This window comes from Anastrepha obliqua, chromosome 2 (genome assembly GCF_027943255.1).
Source record: "Anastrepha obliqua isolate idAnaObli1 chromosome 2, idAnaObli1_1.0, whole genome shotgun sequence".
NCBI lineage: Eukaryota > Metazoa > Arthropoda > Insecta > Diptera > Tephritidae > Anastrepha > Anastrepha obliqua.
In genome coordinates, this window is record NC_072893.1 from 24,914,878 (window position 1) to 24,935,378 (window position 20,501).

A 20,501-nucleotide genomic window follows, 5' to 3' on the forward strand; every position below is an offset into this window, starting at 1 on the left:
CAAGGCCATAGTCAAGGCAAAAGGTGGTCATATCGAACAAAAGTAAATTGATTCTTGATTTTGTATTATTTTCACATCGGATAAAAGTAATTTTCCAAACTAAATTTATGGCATTTTTAATTGGTTACACTCCTTCGGAGGCGAAATAAAAGAAAAAGGAAACACTGGGTGCATCCGCACATTAGGAATAACTCAAACGACCGATCATCCATTGCCACGAGGGAGTTTCCAGAGGATGATTATGAATCTCAGAGATTTAACAGGATATCTAAAAATGCTTTTGAAGCTGGCTATTAAAAAACAAAATACTAAAATTCGCTGGACCTGAAACATAAAACGCACCCTATACACAAGAAACGTATTCGCACATATCAACAAACCTTTGTATCAACAGTTTATGGGTTCATCCTTGCTAAGGGACAACACATCGTTCAAGAGATGCTTAAAAGTGAAGAGCTAAGGCTAAGAACGGTTAGCTGGCACCAAACTATGGGACTACACCAGACGAAATCCTGGGGCGTACACCAAAAGATATTTAAAAATCTCATAAGCCTCCCTAAGGATAAAATGACAATGTTCTTGGGCGTTCTCACTGGCCATCGCAGACTGCGTAGTCATCTGCACATAAACGGGGTATGTTTCACTCTTTTCGTTTCTGTAACCAATGCTAGGAGACTCCAATGCACCTTCTTCGCGGAAGGGTTGAGACATCTCGACATTTCCAGCCGGAAGAAAGGCACATATGCTCAGTTCAACCCAGCTCTATCTTAAGTTTAATAAGGAAATTGGGTTGGATGACATACAGTGATGAGTAGAGGACGCAAAAGACCGTACTGTCGAAGTGCAAACCTCAAATAAATCTAAATCTAAGACCGTTGAAGGGAAATTACCAGAGTTTAATCTTTATCGAGGCTTAGTTATCGTTAATAACTCCAGGACTATCTGCGTTCTCCGTCTATTATGCTGGGGCCATAGGAATTTCCAAATACCAAACGAAGAAATGGAGCTCCATCTGATCAATGCTTTGCTGAGAAATAAGTTGTGCAATTCTTCTTTAACAATAGTCAAAGGGATACCGATGATCGTGTGGGAGACCGCTGAGCCCAATTCAGTCGATCCCTTCCTGGCAAGCTCATCAGTAATTTCATTTCCCTCTATGTTCCTATGCCCTTGAACTCAGATCAGAGAAATATTACCTGCACTCGCAAGAGATTTGATCTCCTCCTTACAGGAGTTGACTAGTTTGGTTCTGCACCATGGCATCGTCAGAGCCTTGATCGCAGCTGATCGCGGACAAAATGTTGATATCTCCCTCGCTTCCGCGATCCCTAAACATTCTGCAGGCCTGCAGTATCGCAAAGATCGCATTGAAGTGGTTCTACAACTTCTCGTGGAAGGTAATCTGGAAGAACTAATGAAGAGAAGATATCTATAAGTAGTAATAGCATCTCCGTGAGCATTTGTAATGCCTCTCTAAAGCACTTCTGAGATCTATAAAACGAGAGCGCGTGAAATGTATGAATTCGTCGGGTTGTGGCCCAACTTTTCTCGCTGATTAGAATAATGGTCAATTTCAATAATTTCTATTCTTATCGAAGCACTTTGATGATTCGCGGCGGTGGGTAAAAATCATGCCGTGACATCGAATACGCGAATCTCACTTTTTAACTACTCCACTTAATTCGATTGGTACTCACTCAAAAATTCAAATATAATTTTTTCTAAAATAAATATGTAGTATATAGTATATACATACATCGATTTATAAATTTCTTACAAATAACAAAATGGGAAGCATAACTCAATTCAAATGTTCCTCAAACAGTGACTTTTAATACTTATTTGTATGAGTTTTATTTCATTTTTTTTAATTTTTTTTTGTTTTTAATTTTTTTGCAAGTCTTTTTGTTCAAATACTTAGTAGTAGTAGTCTAGTTTGTTTAACTTTAAGAATTTTGTAATTTCATTTGATTTTGTTTACCAACCTATTTGGATGTTTGTCAACACCAGTGTCATTTTCGTGAGGACTAAAAATCCGTGCATCACCACAAGGCGCTGTATTGATGTACAAATGGAAATGAACACCGGATTTTAGTTTGTACGGGTATTGCCCATTGTCTTGATTCCTCACGAAAATCGACTGATTTGCAGTGGCTATAAAAATCAAAAGTTGAAAAAAAGAAAAATTTGTTTATGCGACTTTAGTAAATACGAGATTAATTGTTTGACGCATGTCATGTTTTGTTGTATTATTGTTAATTTTCATTAATAATAATTAAAATATTATCTAGTATGTACTATGTAATTGTAATTGTAGTAGTTAAGTTGTTCGAGTATACGCTTAAGTTAAGTGGGGTGGGAGATTCTAGAGTTGAGTTGGTTTGAGAGAAAAAAATGCCAAGTGTTAATTAAGTATGTGAAAATGTAATCGATTGTTTTTTTTTTTGGGTTTTTTCAAATGCAAACTAGGCGTCTAGATAATTAAAAAATAAAGCTAAAAAATAAAAGTAGTTGTTGTTTACGCTACCGGCCTTTTTTCTATGCTTGCTATTGGAAAAAAAGTTAGAAGAGCTTAAATATTTATGAGTTATTAATAAATAATAGTTGGAAAATAGACTTAAGGGGGTATTCTGGTCTAGAAATTTGAAAAAAATCGATGTTTTTTTTTTGCATATTTTCAAAGTTCAGACCTTCAAAAATATGTCCTTCAACGGATTGTTCAAAATTCGAATAATTTTCGGAGATACAGCGGATTTTGTGACGTGGCGTCTAAGTCGGCCGAGTGAAGCGAATCACACAATGAACGGCAGATGTTACCGGATGACTTGAGGACTAGTTCTTTCCAGAGAATCTTTTGTATCCCACACAACCTTTATTTATTCTATACATATACAGTGACCGACAAAAGTCTACGTACACTCTCCATTTCCACTGGATTGAAAGTTCAAAAACTTTACTGAAAAATGTGTTTACACAGTTTTCTTTGAAAGCTTTTTCTAATCATTATGGGTTGGGGCCTGCTTTAGAGGCTTCAAAAAAAAAACGATTTTTTCGGGAAGGAAAGAAGTATTCGATTGAAACGAAACTTTCAGGTTTTATTGTTATATATTTCTACAGTCTTCTCAAATTTAAAAAAAAAATATATGTCATATTATGCCTGGTACAAGCATTTTGCCGAGGCGCCTCGAGTGTGCATGTGTCGTGCGGCGGGAGAGATGCAGGTCGCAATTTTCATCAGAAACCAAAAACACAAAAAAAAATATTTTAGTACAGTATAGCTTCTAGTTAAACCAAGAAAATTAAACAAAAAGTGAGAAATTAAACAATTTTTCGCTTATTAAAAACAAATTCATTTTTTGGAAAAACAAATTCACTTTAGATTGTTTAAAAAGTGGGTTAATCATAACTTTCTTAAGGTTTTTTAGGTTCAACTAGAAGAGAATTTAATTCGGAATAGAATCAATGTTACCTCGTTTCGTTTAACTTTTTCCCTATCTTTCCCGCCAATTAGGAAAAATCGAAAAATAAAAAAACCGAGAAATCGCACTTCGAGCGATCCGGCTCGTATACCTGCTCGACACTTGCTCACAAATTCTTCTGTAACTCCGAAAATATTTTTGAATTTTCAATATTAGCAAAGCAACAAACATGAGAAAAGGAAAAAAATAGACTAACGGTATTTTACCGTTACCACAACATAGGATATCAGAGTACAAGCTAGGTTCTGTATGTAGACTTTTGTCAACGCTGTGTTTGCGATTTGTTTTAGTTAATTCGATTAGAAAAAGATTTCAAATGAAATTGCAAGTGTTTGTACTTTGTAAACAACGAAAGGGAGGGGTGTAGACTTCTGTCGGCCACTGTATGTATAAACTTTATATTTCTATAATATATACCTGGAAATATATCGCCCATTAATCCAGAGTGAGTAGTAAATATTATGATCCAAGTTATTTTAGGTATTGGAATTGTTGCTCAAACTTCAAAAGCGATTTTCTCAAAACTACTTTTCTTGAGATGGTCGGCATGACCGATCAGTTCTACTTGACCGATCGCTTTGAAGTTTGATAAGAATTGTTTATTATACATCTGTCTATCGCGCCTGCCTCGGATTTTGAATAATTTAAGTTTGAAGTATTTTTAAAAAATTTGAAAAAGTAAAAAAGAGGGTAAAAAAATTTTTTTTTTTCAACTTGACGCCATTTTGCGAATTTTTTTTTCTTGGATTTGGCGTAATCCGATAGCGACATCCTAACTAATGCAGAATATTTTTAATTTGTTTGTTTTAGATCACTACAAGGGTTGGAGTCATGTCAACCATGGAGTACCGTTTTTATGTAGCCCCCACTCCGCCGGCCTGTAATTCCACGATTTTTTTATTTTTTTTTTTTACTAATTTTTTTTTATACTTTTCCAATATTAATAAAAAACCATTAAAAAAAATGGATAGTAAAAATGTTTTTTTATTTTTTATCTTAGTTTTAAAAATACCGAAAATTAAGGCGTCTAGACCAGAAAATCCCTTTAAGGTATGATATTTATTTGAGAAATAATCAAAATATGTTTGTGCGTTAGGTTTACATTACAGTTTTGCTAGGAATCGACTACCGTTTGTACATATTTCCCGCTTTAAATCGTCTTCTGAACTAACTTTAGAGCTCACTTTAGCTTCCCAAGAAGTTTTTAGGTTTTTCCAAAAGATATTTTAGTTATTAATAATTATTATTATTTTATATATTTAGTTATTAATTATAAGTATTTTAATTATTTAAAGAGAAGTTCAGGCATTTCCAATCTTTTTTGTACTGTGACTTTCTTCACAAAAAGCGTCAGGGCGATACGACGCACAGTTGAAAAGCTCAGGGTTGGAATGTTTAGCACTTTAAAACTTCTGGTTAACTTCAAAATAAAGTGAAACTAATGAAAGCATTACCAAGACTTCGGAAAGAACAGGGCATGCGGGCTGTTGAAAAACTCTACCTAGAAACGCTGGCTTAACTGTTAATGTTTTGAGTCGTCCTGTTCAATTCGACCTCTCCCTGACCGGACTCCTTCCTTGGTGGAACCGAGAGCTCCAGATGTTGAGGCGTGAGTCGAGAAAACTTCTAAACCGCGCCCTCAAGACTAACCTTGCTGAGTATTGGGAGCGATACCGTGATGTTCAGAAAAACTACAAGATGCTTATTCGGGAATCCTATAGAGAATTCTGCAGCGGTATTGAATCTTTGGGTGACACGGCGAAATTGGTTAGGATCTTGAAAAGGGACCCAACTGCAAAGCTGGGTTCACTTTGGAAATCTGATGGCTCCTTCACGGAGTGACAAAGTGAGAAACTCAGCTTGCTGATGGAATCTCACTTTCCAGGTAATCAGATAAACGTCGGCCGGTAGCAGCCCTTATTGAAAGAGGCTGTTGTCAGTGCTGCTACATGCAGCTTTTCGGCATGACTGGTGCCTTGCCAGATTTGTGGTGAATAAGGTCGCCATGCGATTTGCCATCAAATCTTTCGGCGGCTACAAGTCGCTCGGACCAGATGGCATATATCCTGTCATGCTGAAGGAAAGCGCAGAGTCCGTGACAGCAGCCTTGAACAAAATTTTCACTGCATGTCTGGCATTGGCCAATATACCACGCTCTTGGTGGTTGGCGAGGGTCGGATTCATCCCTAAGGTTGGAAGAGATGACTACACCAGCTCCAAAAGCTTTACACCCCTCAGCATGACTTCTTTCATGCTGAAAAGTTTCGAACAACGGGCGGAATTGCGCAGAACCGAGCTCCAGGACCGAGCACGGCTCTGGCTCTATAGTCTACGTGGAATCCAGTGAAACAAAACTGCACTTTGCTCTTGGAATGCACACATCTGTGTTTCAAGCGGAGGTGTAAGCTGTTCAAGAAGCGATGAACTTTGTAGGCGAAACATATGGGGAGACAGATCTATATGTGTCTGCAGCGACAGCCAAGCTGCGCTCATGACCTTAGACAGCCCCCCAACCACTTCAAGGGTAGTCGCGTACTGTAAATCCAGGCTGAAGTATATCGGTAGACATAATAGCCTGATGCGTCTCGGGACTCGTGGGTATCGCGGGTAACGAGATCTCTGACTCTGAGGCCGATTTCTTTGCCCCGGAGCCCGTTCTGCCACTCCCTCTCAGAGATTATCTGCAGAGTAACGAATAAAGAGCGTACACTCCTAGAAAAATCCCTTTCTTTCAAAAGGGGACGAGTCAAAATTCAATTTATTTAGATCGAATGGCCGCAGTTTTGTCTGGAAAAGCAAAGGTACAGTACCCAATCCGCTTTTTTTTTTTAAATTTTATTACATAAAGTTTTAAAATTTTTTTTTTTATTTGTTTTTTAAGTTTTTGTGTTTTTAATTTTTTTAATTTTATTTTAACTTTTTTTTTTAATTTTTTTTTTTTAATTTCTTTTGAACTTTGTTTTTAATTTTTTTTTTAATTTCTTTTTTTAATTTTTTTTTTGTTTAATTTTTTTTTTAATTTCTTTTTATAAAATATATTAAAAAAAAAAACAATTTATTTGCATTTTTAAATTTTTTAATTTTATTGTTTTAATGTTACTTTTTCCGAGCATTTTGTATATTTTTTTACTCAAAAATAAAGCATACCCGATTGACCCAAAACTCTGCCTAACAGAATGAAATGCATGCCCGTTATTAGTTTGCGCCCGAATGCACGCTTTAAAAATATGTACCAATGCAATTGGATGGCCCTGTTAACATTACATTTGTTGTTACCATAAAATTTGTTAGCGGGAAAACTGAGTTAACTCAGCATACAAATGAAGTTAATAAATTGTGTATAAAAACAATTTTAGAGGAATTTGAATATTGAACATGATTAACCGCATTAAATTAACACCTCAAATAAAGTAAAGGCGAGGTAGAGAAGCAGTTTTCTTGGATAATTAGAACTAGCACAGCAGCAGAATGTATGGATTTTTGCTAGGCAGCTCTGATTCACAAACTATTTTGGTTAAACGAGCAGCTACATTTTTTTAAGAGGTGGAGAGCCATAAATAGAGAACAATAAATGTGTATGTGTATGTTTGGTGTGTGTATACAGTAACCTCACGTGCTAGCTGTTGGGCTTAATTATTTTGGTGTCCCATATGGTCTAGTGGCTAGGATATCTGGCTTTCACCCAGAAGGCCCGGGTTCGATTCCCGGTATGGGAAGTTCTTTTTTTTTCTTTTTTAATTTAATTTTATTTATAAGAATTTTTCTTTTTTAATTTTATTTATAAGGATTTTTATTATGTTATTTATAATGAATTTCTTCTTTAGTTTTTAATTTTATTTATAGGGAATATATTTTTTTTGTTTATTTTAATTTATAGGGAATTTTTTTTCTGTTTTGAATTTTATTTATAAGGATTTTTTTATGTTATTTATAATGAATTTTTTCTTTAGTTTTTAATTTTATTTATAGGGAATATTTTATTTTGCTTTTTTAATTTTATTTATAAGGAATATATTTTTTTTGTTTATTTTAATTTATAGGGAATTTTTTTCTGTTTTGAATTTTATTTATAGGGATTTCTTTAATGTTATTTATAATGAATTTTTTCTTTAGTTTTTAATTTTATTTATAGGGAATATTTTATTTTGCTTTTTTAATTTTATTTATAAGGAATATTTTTTTTCTTGTTTATTTTAATTTATAGGGAATTTTTTTTCTGGTTTGAATTTTATTTATAGCGATTTTTTTTAATGTTATTTATAATGAATTGTTTCTTTAGTTTTTAATTTTATTTATAGGGAATATTTTATTTTTTCGTTTTTAATTTTATTTATAGGGAATATTTTTTTCTTTTTTATTTTAATTTATAGGGAATTTTTTTCTTTTTTAATTTTAATTATAGTGAACTTTGGTTTTTTTCCTTTTTAATTTTAATTATAGAGAATATTTTTCTTTTCTATTTTATTTTTTATAATTATGAATATTTTTTTTTTTGTACAAAGTAGTTTTCTAGTTAAAAAATACGTGACCGCATGCAATTGAAGTTTGAGTTTTGTTTGTTAAAAAATTAAATTAAATATTTGTTCGGTAGCAAAGTTTGCATGCAAGACTGAATTTGTACAAGTGTACGAGTACGAGTGTACGCGCATGTGAAAATAAAGCAAGAAAACAAGGCAGTGAAATATCGGTTTATGTATAGCGAAAGCCAGATACTTATATATTTGCTATATATATTTTATAATTTGCTAGCTGCGCATCATGCCAACATAAGTTTTTGCAAAAATGCAGTTTTCGCAAAGGAAGAAGTGAATTTTTGTAAAGTCTACTTGAAACGAATTTCTACCATAGTTTGCCTATGCCTTTGATATGTAATATACATATATTTACACACTTTTCTTGTTGTCGTTGCTGTTGTTGTAGACTGCATAGTGCAACGCACATTTGTAGAATTTCGTAACAAAAGCACAAAACCGCATTCAAACAAAACGGCAAAGTTTTGCGATGTGCGCTGAACAAACCAAAACGAAAACTACACTACTACTTTATCACAAACGAAAACTTTGAATAATATTATATATATATATTTCTGCGTGTATGTATATATACATACATTTGCATACATATGCATTTATGCCGCAATACGTGTGTGCACATGCATGGATGTATGTATGTATGTATATTTACAATTTCAATAGATTTGTATGCTAAGAAGGTTTTTTTAGTGTACGAAATTAAGGCAAAGTTTATATACATACGTACATATATAAAAATTATAATATTGGGTAGTCGAAAAAGTCTTTTCGTATTTTGTCAATAGATGCCGTTGGAGTCATCTATCTCTAGTGCTACCAATCACATTGTGACATATCATTTGGTGTTAGAAAGGTGACATTTCAAGCTTCATTTAACCAAAAAAAAATTAAATTCGGAGAAGTTGAAAAAAAGTTATAGCTGTTCAAAAATGAGTGAAAATAATGAAGAAATTTGCTATATTTTGAAATTTTTGTATAAAAAAGGGAAGAATGCCACGCAAGCCATCAATGAAATTTGTGAAGTTTACGGAAACGATGCTGTATCTGTTCGTGTAGCACAACAATGGTTCGCTCGCTTCCGTTCTGGAAATTTCGATGTGAAAGATGCACCTCGCTCCGGTCGACCTATCGTTGAAAAAGTCGATGAAATTATGGAAAAGATTGACCAGGACCGTCACATAAGCTGCCATGACATCGCCAAGGCACTAAACATTCATCATCAAACGGTTTTGAACCATTTAAAAAAGGTTGGTTACAAAAAGAAGCTCGATGTTTGGGTACCACATGAATTGTCTGTGATAAATTTATTGGACCGAATTAACATCTGCGATTCTTTGCTGAAACGAAATGAAATCGAACCATTTCTGAAGCGAATGGTAACAGGAGACGAAAAGTGGATCAAATACGACAATAATGTGCGAAAAAGATAATGGTGCAAGGGTGGTTAAGCTCAACAAATGGTCGCAAAGCCAGGATTCACGCCTCGAAAGGTTATGCTGAGTGTTTGGTGGGATTGGAAAGGAATCATCCACTATGAGCTGCTCCAGCCTGCTCGAACGATTGATTCTACACTTTGTTGTCAACAACCGAACTGATGAGATTGAAGCAAGCAATCGAAAAAAAACGGCCAGAACTGATCAGCAGAAACGGCGCCGTCTTCCATCAGGACAACGCTAGGCCACACAATTCTTCGATGACTCGGCAAAAACTGGGAGAGCTTTGCTGGGAAGTTTTGATGCATCATCGGACTACCATTTGTTTCGCTCAATGCAGAACTCCCTCAATGGAGTAAAGTTGGCTTCAAGAGAAGCCTGTGAAAATTACTTGTCGCAGACTTTCGCCGAGAAACCACAAAAGTTTTACACTGATGGAATAATGTCTCTAGAAGAAAATGGCAAAAGGTGGTCGACCAAAATGGTACATATTTGATTTAATAAAGTTCATTATAAATATAAAAAAAATGAGTTGAAGTTTGATTACAAATACGAAAAGACTTTTTCGACTACCCATAAATAATAAGAGAAAAAAAAAAACAGAAATACTGTTTCTACATAAAATATGTATGTAGTTTGCTCCTTGTCTACTTCAATAATACACAAACAAGTATGTATTTTTTAGTTTAGTTAAGTAGAGCGCAATCACTTCAACATACCCTGACTGCATTGCAGATCCAATTGAGCATATAAATATTTCATTAGACAACGGCGCGAGACGATCTCGGCGTGCGAGTCGTTGAGCACAGCGCCAGTGACACTCATGTGTTCGCCACTCACACACTTGGTGCCAGTGGATACGGAAATTACCTGTGCATAAAAAATGAGAAAGACAATAGAATACATCGTACATCGAATTTGCAAGTCATTTGTAGTGTGGAAAATTGACAACAACGCACTTTGGCTTCGTTAAAGTTCATATCTTCGGTCATCACAATGCCAGCCAAGACTTTGCGTCGCGAATACGATTCCTGTCCCTTAATGACCTCCATGAATTTCTCCAATACCAAACGTCCAATTGTGTCGGCGTGTATTTGTGGCAACTCCATAGACGATGTCTTATCGTCGATCGGCAATGGCACATTCTTTTGCGGATGCATCATAGGACTATACGAAATGTTGCACAACGAAGCTAATGCGGCTTTGGCGGCTGCATTTTTGGCCAACTTCTTTGATGGACCTATGAGTGAAGGTAAAAAGGAAAAAAGTTAGTTATAAAAACATTTGTTATAAAAAAATATCTAAACACTTAAGGGGTAAGAGGTAGTCAGAATTTTCCACAAATTTGATTTTTTTTGCATTTTTCATCACCAGTATCGATACGGTTAAAAAAACTTTCATTTTCAAGCCGTTGCAGCAACTGAGAACACACATTCACTCTCTGCTGAAGGTTGGCGACGGAAAGTCCATTGCGGAACCCATTTTCCCAGCTTTGAAACCTTTCCCAACTGAACCAGGTGCCTGTGAACTGTTCCATGCGATGAATTTAACCTCTCAGCTATCATATCGACTGTCAAATTTGGCTCAGCTTCCACGAGTTCGAGCAAGGCGTCGGAGTTAAAGACTTCAGGACGACCAGCGCGCGGGGCATCCTCCTCATCGCAGTTACCACTTCGGAATTTTGAAAACCACTTTTGTGCAGTCTTTACACTCACGGTATCCTCTCCGTGAACAGTGTTTATTTCTGCAACAGCAGTTGTTGCATTTTTACCACTTTTATAAAAAAATACAAAATATGCCTCTTATACGCGTTCGAAGATTCCATTTTATTTTTTAACAACACGTGCTTCTATCCGCGATTAAAATCAATTGTTGAATGCACAACATATCAAAGAAAATATAAATAGTTCCGTTATATTCCGCGAATAATTTTTGTACGCAAAAATCGTACAAAAGTGAAATTATGGGTAAAATACGCACGAATGGATTATGGACTTATGGACTGACCTGATATCTCTCGAAGAGGTGATCACAATTGGCCACCGAGATCTTGTGATTTAACACCTTGTGACTTTTTTCTTTGGGGCCACATGAAAGAGAAGGTCTACGCCAACAGCCCACCCAGGGTCGTTTCAAGACCTCAATGATGGAATTCGTGAGGCTATCGAGGACATAAGGCAGTCACTTTGCAATTCGGTTATGGAAAATTTCATGACAAGGATGTTGTCCTGTAAGAGTGGTCATGGTGGTCATTTGTCTGATGTTATTTTCCACTATTAACGGCATACCTTCCTCTTTATAATGAAATAAACATCCGATCATTTATATTAAAAAATTGCATTTTTCTTTGAATATCAAAATAACACCTCTTATTAGAAAACCCTTCATAATATCTTAAAAATATTGTGTGAAAATTTGAAGTGAATCCGACAAATACTTTTCGAGTTATTCAACAATTAACAAAGCGCGCTCGGGCGCTCTGGAGCTCGATTGCAAAACTTTAAATGCGTTTTTCTCAAAACAATGTTTTTAATGTAATTGGTGGTTTTTTTCTCGAAAATCTGAAAAATATTTAATTTTGAAAAAAAAAAAAACCTTTGATCAGGCACAAGTTTACCTATTAATAAACTAATTTCTCTTGTGCGCTTGATTCTAGATGAATTTCCAAGGACTTGTGATGATCACCGCAATGGATTGCTGGAGAAACGAGCTCCACACAAACAGCGATAACTTTTACAATTAATTTTTTTTTTTTTTTTTTGAATTTGCGCTAAAGTCAAGTCCACACAAAATGTATTTATGCTATGTTTTATTTTTTGCAAAATAAAGCCACTGACAAGCAAAAAAAAAATGTTTCGAAAACAATCATTTTTTCGTGCCTCTGACTACCCCTAATCACTTAAAAAATTTCTCTGCTGATTTCTGTTACCTGTGCCATCGAATTTGCTATTATTCACCGTTACTGTCATTTTAAAGCGACAATTATTCTGCGCCCCATCCACTGTTGAGCAATCGAAGTGTACATCGTTGAAGAGCTCGTAGAGCAGCATGACAGGTCCCTTGTCCGGCACTTTCTTCTGCCCATCCACAGTGATCGCGCTCTTATTTACATCTAATGCGGCATACAAATATAGGGAAAAGTTAATAAAAGGATTTTGGCTGTACGAAATGTGGAGCAAATATTGAATTCGGGTTTTATTTGTCTAGCTAAAAAACGTAGTAGATTGGATAAGCAACTAACTTATTTTTAGAGACACTTTGTGCGGCTGCTTATTAAACAATTTTTTTGTATTATTATTATTCATTCATTGGGCACCAATCAAGGAAGGAAACAAGCTACATAATGAACGTGGGATTAGAAAGAAAAACAATTAAAAAAAAGCATAAAACTATGAACGTAAATTGAATGGATAAATTAACGGGGGTGGCAATAATTGAAATACGAACAAATAAGTAAAAAGGGATACTAACGAAAAAATTCAACAAGAAAAAGTAATATCATAATTACCTGCATCGGAAAGCACTTCTTAATTATCTAATAATAGAGTTGGCTATAAAGTAGCGAAAGCCTTCGATAACAAAGGCATTTTTGAAATAGAGAAGCGACCACACATTTTTGAAAGTTCTACCCTAACCACTATAAAAGCGAGCTCCTACGATTTCTTCTTAAAAAACTATAAACATACCACTATTTTTTTCATGAGTCATATATTTTTTTATAGTTCATATATACCAGGAATGGCCAAGGGGCTAATTATGGCGGCCCCATACTCAATTCTCCTTTACGGCAGCGAAGTATGTATGGCGAATTGTGCTAAATTGCAAATCCAAGCGCAAAGTACTGGGGGATGTGCAACGTACACTCAGAGTTGCCTCAGCCTCCCGCACTGTCTCTGGCGCTGCAGTCTTTGTGATCAGCAGAGAGATACCTGTCGGCCTCATGGTCCGGGAACGAATTGATGCGTGGAAGAAATCCGTATCACTAGCGTCGCGGAACGGAGATTTGAAACCATGCTGCGGAGGCCAACTTCCTTGGCCCGGAGCCCGTTCTGCCACTCCCTTCTGCAGCCATCAAAACCACTGCTAGCAAACGGATTACTCTAACCCACAAGCGAGCTTGGCAGGCTGAGAGAGAAGCTGCAGTTGGACAAAACTGATGTTACCTGGCATGTCCGACCGACTGTCGCAGTTTCTCTTGTTACCAAGCAAAGGGGACTATAGGCGGCTGGTTGGACTGATGACGGGCCACTTTCTGTGGGCGAAGCACATGGAAAAGGTGGGCACCTCCGACAGTGCACTTTGCCTAGCTTGCGAAGAGGAGGATGAGACGGCGGACCACTTCCTGTGTGTCTGCCCCGCCTTCGCTCGAACCAGGTTTGAGGTCTTTGGCACTGATGTGTTAAGAAGCGACCAACTTAGCTCCTTCGCACCACAAGATCTACTCAGATTTCTTCGGAGTTCGAGTAGATTTAAAGAAAATTAAAAAGGGAACACGACTGCAGTACAATGCATTTAATTGTGTCTGAGTGCTGTACTTGCTTGTCTAGACACAAAAAAGAAAAAATGCTGCGGTGGCAAAGCCGATGGGCAGATGGACGGCGGAACTTATTCCATCAATTGGCAAATGGGTCCAAAGGAACTTTGGGGAAGTGAACTACTTTGTTTCTCTCAGGATTACTCGGGATACTTCCGTAGACACCTATACCGCCTGGGCAAGGTAAGCGATTCCAAGTGTATATATTGCGGAGTGCCGAGCGATGACGCTGAACACACTTTTTTTTGGGTTGAGACAGATGGCACGAGGAAAGAAATGCTCTGTGGGTGCAGATTGGCGACATCCCGACGAGCAACACAATCAGCGAAATGCTCGAACGCAAGGATACATGGAAAGCGTACTACGTTAAAAAAAGATAGACCTCGACACAGGACAAAAAAAAAACGAAGCCGCACAGATAGAGATACAAGAAGGCCAGCCTATAGCATGAAAGCTGGCTACAAATATGGTGGACCTAGACGTGAGTGAATAGAATGGGTTTTTTATGGATGCTGTTCTGGGCCCTCCCGAAGTAATACAGTAAGTAGTCCCGGGAAAGGTGTCTCCCCAAATGGAGTAGTGGACGCAGTACACGATCTTGGACGTAATACTAAGCCATGCAATTGCTTTAATCGCTGTCTGACCTTCTACATATGTATGTAAAAGTTTACTCTGCAGTTGGTCCTAGTAGTATCACAAGCTTGGTTTACTACCTTTCCAACTGCGAAAACCACAGCCTGAAATAAATTGCAGAGATCTGGAAGCTTATACGACTTCCTTAGGTCTAATTCTGGACAGTATATTCAAGCGCCTACTTCACTAGTCATTTCGTCCGTATAAAAGTCAAGTGTTTTGCGTTTGGAGATAAAGGCTTTCCTTAACCCTTCCTTTTCTTCTTTCCATATTGACTCTATTGTTCCCATTTATTGAGCTATGTCCACAGGTCCTATAAGAAAGTTCGTTTAGGGCTTTTAGACTTCGTGCAGATTTCGCTGCAAGGTTTTCTGCAAAAATATCTATCGGTGGTAGGTCAAGTATGTATTCGAAGGGCGCCGTTGGCGTGAAAAAATTAAGAGAAAAAATAGGAGCAACCGATTTTGAAACGTAAAAATGTTTTTGAACCAAGCAAAACAATACTTAAAAAAAATTCAGTGCCGGTCGGTATTTGAACCAAATTTTTGCTCGAATGGCTTTTTTCGAATTTGTTACCAAACTTTTTAGACAGCCCAATTTTTTTTAGTGCTAAGCATTAGAACATTAAAAAATATACAAGAATTAATGTCTTTTAATTAGAGGGCATTAACATTGCTGGTCTCCTGAATCACTAATACCATATCATCACTATTCATCGAATTGTGACCAATGTGAATATTTTCTAATCCTGTGAAACTTTATTTTATACGTGTATGTATGTGTAGTTTCAATAAACTAGAACATAAATCCTTTATTAGCTATTTGGCTATGTCCGAAAATGGAGAGGCAAACAAGCTTATGGCATATCATGGAGGATTTCGAACCTAGGACTTCTGGCCAGTAGATGACAAGCGCACGAAAATTTGCAAGGAATTCTTTTGAAATAATGTATGCTCCTCTTTCTTTTTGTTAAATACCTTAAAAAGTTGGTGAAGAAACAGAAAGATGCTAGGATGTCTTACACATTTCGCCATTTTCGTACGGGAAGAAGTCAACGGAACAACCACCAGGTGTGGATCTAAGGCAACTAATTTGAGTTCTGCTTTTTTGTTTTTTTGGTGATTTGGCACATCTGTGATTAACATTCCTTTATGGTCATTGCTTGACATCTTTAAAAGCTACGCCGTTTGAGTAAATCTGCCTCTGAACGCATTTTCGATTTTTAAAGATGGATTTAAATTTGCAACAACGAGTTTGTATTAAATTTTGCATTGAAAATGTATGTAGTGGTGTGAAAACATAAGAAATGTTGGGAAACTGATTCTGTAAGAATATGTACTCCAAAGAAATCAGCTGTTTACGAGTGGCATGAATGCTTCAGAAGAGACGGTGAGTCCATCGAATACGACGAACGTGGATTTTGCACTACGACAACACACCGTCGCACAGTTCAATCATTATTCATGATTTTTTGACTAAGCACTAAACGAATACTATCCAACAGCCATCGCATTCATCTAATTTGGTCGCAAATACTTTTTTGTTTAATCGAGTCAAAAACCAACACTCGTTTTAGCAGCAGAAAGGAAGTAAGGAAGTAGAAAAAATTTAAAACGACTCTGATGGATCTACCGAAAATAGACTACCAGAAATGTTTTGAGCGCTGGATCAAACGCTGGCAGGAGTGCGTTGCAGTTAATGGTGGCGAGGAAGGAACTTACATTTTAAATTTTCTGAAGTTATATAACATATTTGTCTAAAATACATCGGTAATAATAAGAAACATTTTAATCAGCTTTAGCTCCCGTACCAAACTCTTCCTCTTATCATTGCCCCCAAAAACCCATTTCTCAATAGTTTTATTAAAAATTCTCATTTAGTGGGCTAAGCTTCCTTTATACTTTCATACAAACACTGAATTGGCAATGTAGATACTTTTATTACAAGGTCTTTCAAGTTCGATTTTTTTAGCAACGGTAATGTTTTTTTTTTTTTTTATAGGTTTTACGGTTCCATAGCTTTTTTTGACAGTTGGTAAGTTGAAAATCTACAATTTACAACAAGTAAAGTTCGATTTCGCACGAGAAACGCAAAAATAACTAAAAGCCATTAAGAAAATGGTCGAGCTGTGAAAACTGCTCTTTGAAAAATTATGAATATTTTCTGGCATTATAATAGTCGAACAGAACAAAGAGATCCAACCGAAAAACTTTAGTCGACTGCCTCGACTGCAAAACATAAAAACATCAATGTCCGTTCGTTCTGGACTGTGAAATTTTAACAATACATTTACAGCGAACGAAATTTCCGAGAAAAATAAACTCCCGATATCCTACACCTATTTGGATGCCGAGGAAGCTACACATGACGGCTTTAGATTATTTCCTACTCATGAAAGAATTTTGTTTTTTTTTTCTGGATAAATCAGTCACCGCTGCGGCTTTGTTAGCTTGCGCTTTTCGGTGCGAAATTGTCGAGAAACTCGAACTTGAAAAACCCTTCATAAAAGCACAACACGCATTGACCTTCAAAAATTAAATGAAATAAAAAAATGTAAATATTTACGAACTAATAAAAAATACGAAAATCAAATAAACAATAACCAAACAGATAAAAAACAAATACTTGCTTGTCATGCTCAATGCACAATCGGTTACCCGCATGAAGGGTGTCAGTTTTTTAATAAATTTCGCATGCCTGAACAGTGCGTCTAAAAGCGGGACTAATTCAGCCGTGCTTATGTTCTCATAATTGACAATACCGTTTTCCAAATGCTCATCGCTAGTGAAATCAAGATTACAGGTCGGCTTCAGCGGTGTGAGTACGGCACCATCTTTGAATTGTATGAAACTGCGCAGCGCCGTTGCGGCAGCCTCAATGCGGGCGATCTTCTTGCTGCGACCCTGACCCATATACTTTTGGCCATCCACCTGGAAAGAGAAGAGAAAATATCACATTTAGGAATTTTCTAATAAAACGCACAATAGAAATTATTTAAAACGATACTTTTGTCGCCTTTAACACTCGGTGGTTTAAGCAAAGGAAAAGTGCAGTATGGTTCAGATTTGATGTATAAGGCGGCTGATCGATGCCATTCCTGTCATCTTCAAACCTTACCCAATGCATCTGCTCCGAAGATGACAAGAACCGCCCACATCGTCCGAAATCAAGTGGCTACAAATTCTTTGGCATTCGAAGTTAATAAATTTCAAAGACATTTTGATAAAGAAGAAGAGCACTTATACTAGAATAATGAAACAGTGCATTCAGTAGCGCTATTAATTGCTGCGCTATTCTGTATACTCGTGGAGCTGCTTCCGTCGAATTTTTTTCTCTTTTCTGATTTGAAAATATGGCTTGAAGGAAAATACAAGGTGAAGTCCTAAATAAACAAGACTGAGCTAAAATCGAAACGACAGGAGCTATGTTCTGTTAACGTCGGGTTTATTTATTCAAAATAGTCCCCTCTGGCCGCGATGCACTGTTTAGCGCGATCTAAAAGCTTTTCGAAAGTGTTTCAGGTCATTGACCGTAATCCGGAATGCCCTTCACGATGTCGGTACAAGCCCTCTACGGACGCGAAACGTTTTTCTTTCATGGCCAAAGCAATTTTCCGCATAGGTAGAAGTCACAGTTGGCCCCATCAGGCGAATACGGTAAGTGATTGGTGGTTAAAATGCGATTTTTGGTCAAAAAATCAGTCACAAGAGTGGATCGATGAGATGGTGCATTATCATGCAATAAGCGCCAGCTGCCTCCTTCGCGGTATTCAAGGCGAATTCGACGAATGCGATGCAATAAATGCTTCAAACCGCCCAAATAGAAAATTGCATTGACGGTTTAGCCCATTGGCACGAACTTCTTGTGGACAATTCCCTTGGAATCGTAAAAACAAATGAGCATCGACTTGAGTTTTGACTTCTCCAAAAGCGATTTTTTGGGCGGTAGCTCGTCTGGGGCCTTCCATTCGGCACTTTGACGCTTAGTTTCATGTTCATGTTGGAAACACCTCTTTAATGAGGTCTTTCGAATGTTGAATTCTGAGCAATTTTTGAGCCCAAATGATAAGTTAAAAAGCGATAAATCGATGTTTTGGAGATATTCAACTCGGATTCCATGAATTTCAACGATAATTGCGGTTCATTTTTGATAAATTTACGAACAATTTCGATGGAGTTTTTGGTGATTACTGATTTTGGGATTTTGATCATTGTCATTTATGTCCTCACAACCATCTCTGAAACGTGTAAACCACTCTTGAACTCTGGCACGAGACAGACAATCATCGCCATCAACTTTTTTCATCAATTCAAATGTTTCGGTAAACGTTTTACCGACTTTAAAACAAAATTTGATATTAGCTCTTTGTTCAAAACTCATTTTTGTATCGATGACACAAACATACTGACACTTTAGACGCAATAACTTCGCTTCCACTGAACGCAATGTCACCAAGTTTTCACTAGAAGTCAGCTAGGGATGTAACTTCCAAAGCACTAACTCATTAAAAAGATGGCGTGGTCAAAAATATTTGCATGACGCCGGTCTTGTTTATTTTGGACATCACCTTCTAGATGTATCATCTCTGCGTCGTAACATCCAAACAAGAAGTTAGTGCTAGGGTCCAAGCAGGAAACATGGTTTTCTTTTCGCTATACAAGGCTCAGGGTTCCCCATTTCTTTCTAAGCGAGCGAAGCTGTAATTCTATGTATAAAACAATATTTAGGCCATACGTTACTTATGCTTCAGAAACCTGGGAGATGCGTAAGGCGGATGAAGAGAAGCTTACATATTTGAGCGAAAAATCCTACGCCGTATCCTTGGATGAATGCCTAGTTGAACTGAGTCTAAAGTAGACTGGGTATGTATTGAGGATGGACCGAAACGGACCAAAATTGCAAAAATGATCCACAATAGTAAGCTGTGTGTGCCTTAGTATAAAAGGGGTCGTCCATGACCTGGACTGACAATGTTTATGATGACGCCAAGATCATTGGACTGAAAAACTGGAAGACGTCTGCAAGAGATCAAAATTCTTGGTCGAAGTTATTGAGAGAGGTCAAAGTGCAACACGGACAGTCACGCCAACAGCAACAACTTAAAGGTCAGTGCGAAAGCTAGTAAGTTCAGCTTAAAAGTTTACACAATTTTTTTTCTTTTCAACCAATTCCATTTTTCTCTTATTATAGGATTTGATTAAATTTACTCAACAATAATTTTTCTCGCAGCCATCGTTATTTGGTTTTTTCTCCATTTGATTCTAATGCCAGCCTCTCTTTCTGTCATTTCGCTTTCTCTTTGAACAGATGCTTTGCTCTTCTCATTACACATACTTCGTAGGGTTGCATAGAGAATCTTGCACACACGTTTTCTCAACCAAGTATTAAAAAAAAATAAATAATTGGCGCGTACACTTCTGTTAGGTGTTTGGCCGAGCTCCTCCTCCTATTTGTGGTGTGCGTCTTGATGTTGTTCCACCAAGTATTACTTGCCCATTAATTTCTGTATGGTCAATTGGGTTACAATTAAGGCTTGAACAGCTGAAATGTTCTTAACTGCCAATAAGAGGCCTCTCTGAACGGAGTCCAACAAAAGACCTGCTTCCTGCTAATTTTCATATTCCTTTTTATCCAATGCTTTAAACGTTTTATTCGTACAAAACCACATATTTCTCTTTTGGCTGTTGGTAGAGGCTACATCAGCGCAGATTGACTTTTATTTATTTTTGTTTACTGCGTTTTCGTGACCGCATTTGTCATCGCTACAATTTATTGTTATTCCATATGTGGTAACACCAACTGATAACGCCAAGAGTTATGGAACAAGCAAATCATCAACCGACAACCAAACATCAAACCCAACAAAAACAACAACACAGCATAGTCACCC

General features: G+C 36.9%; 1 protein-coding gene and 1 non-coding gene across 5 annotated transcripts in view; one reads left to right on the forward strand and one right to left on the reverse strand.

Moving 5' to 3' along the window:
- LOC129239081 (double-stranded RNA-specific editase Adar) overlaps positions 1 to 17,537 on the reverse strand; it is a 35,165-nt gene extending 17,628 nt beyond the window's left edge. For 3 of the 4 annotated variants that reach the window (XR_008581822.1, XM_054874368.1, XM_054874369.1), the window contains exons 1-5: positions 17,241 to 17,537; positions 12,374 to 12,556; positions 10,404 to 10,684; positions 10,164 to 10,314; positions 1,986 to 2,154 (exon numbers count right to left, since the gene is read on the reverse strand). Coding sequence is in view for 3 of the 4 variants with exons in the window: in XM_054874368.1 (XP_054730343.1) it covers positions 1,986 to 2,154; positions 10,164 to 10,314; positions 10,404 to 10,684; positions 12,374 to 12,556; positions 17,241 to 17,523 (1,067 nt within the window). In the remaining variant the exon portion in view is untranslated. The remainder of the gene's footprint in view (positions 1 to 1,985; positions 2,155 to 10,163; positions 10,315 to 10,403; positions 10,685 to 12,373; positions 12,557 to 17,240) is intronic. The other variant, XM_054874370.1, reaches the window with a different exon arrangement.
- On the forward strand, positions 7,124 to 7,195 carry Trnae-uuc (transfer RNA glutamic acid (anticodon UUC)). Its single transcript has one exon. It is a non-coding gene; the product is annotated as a tRNA-Glu (tRNA).
- Positions 17,538 to 20,501: the final 2,964 nt, after the last annotated feature.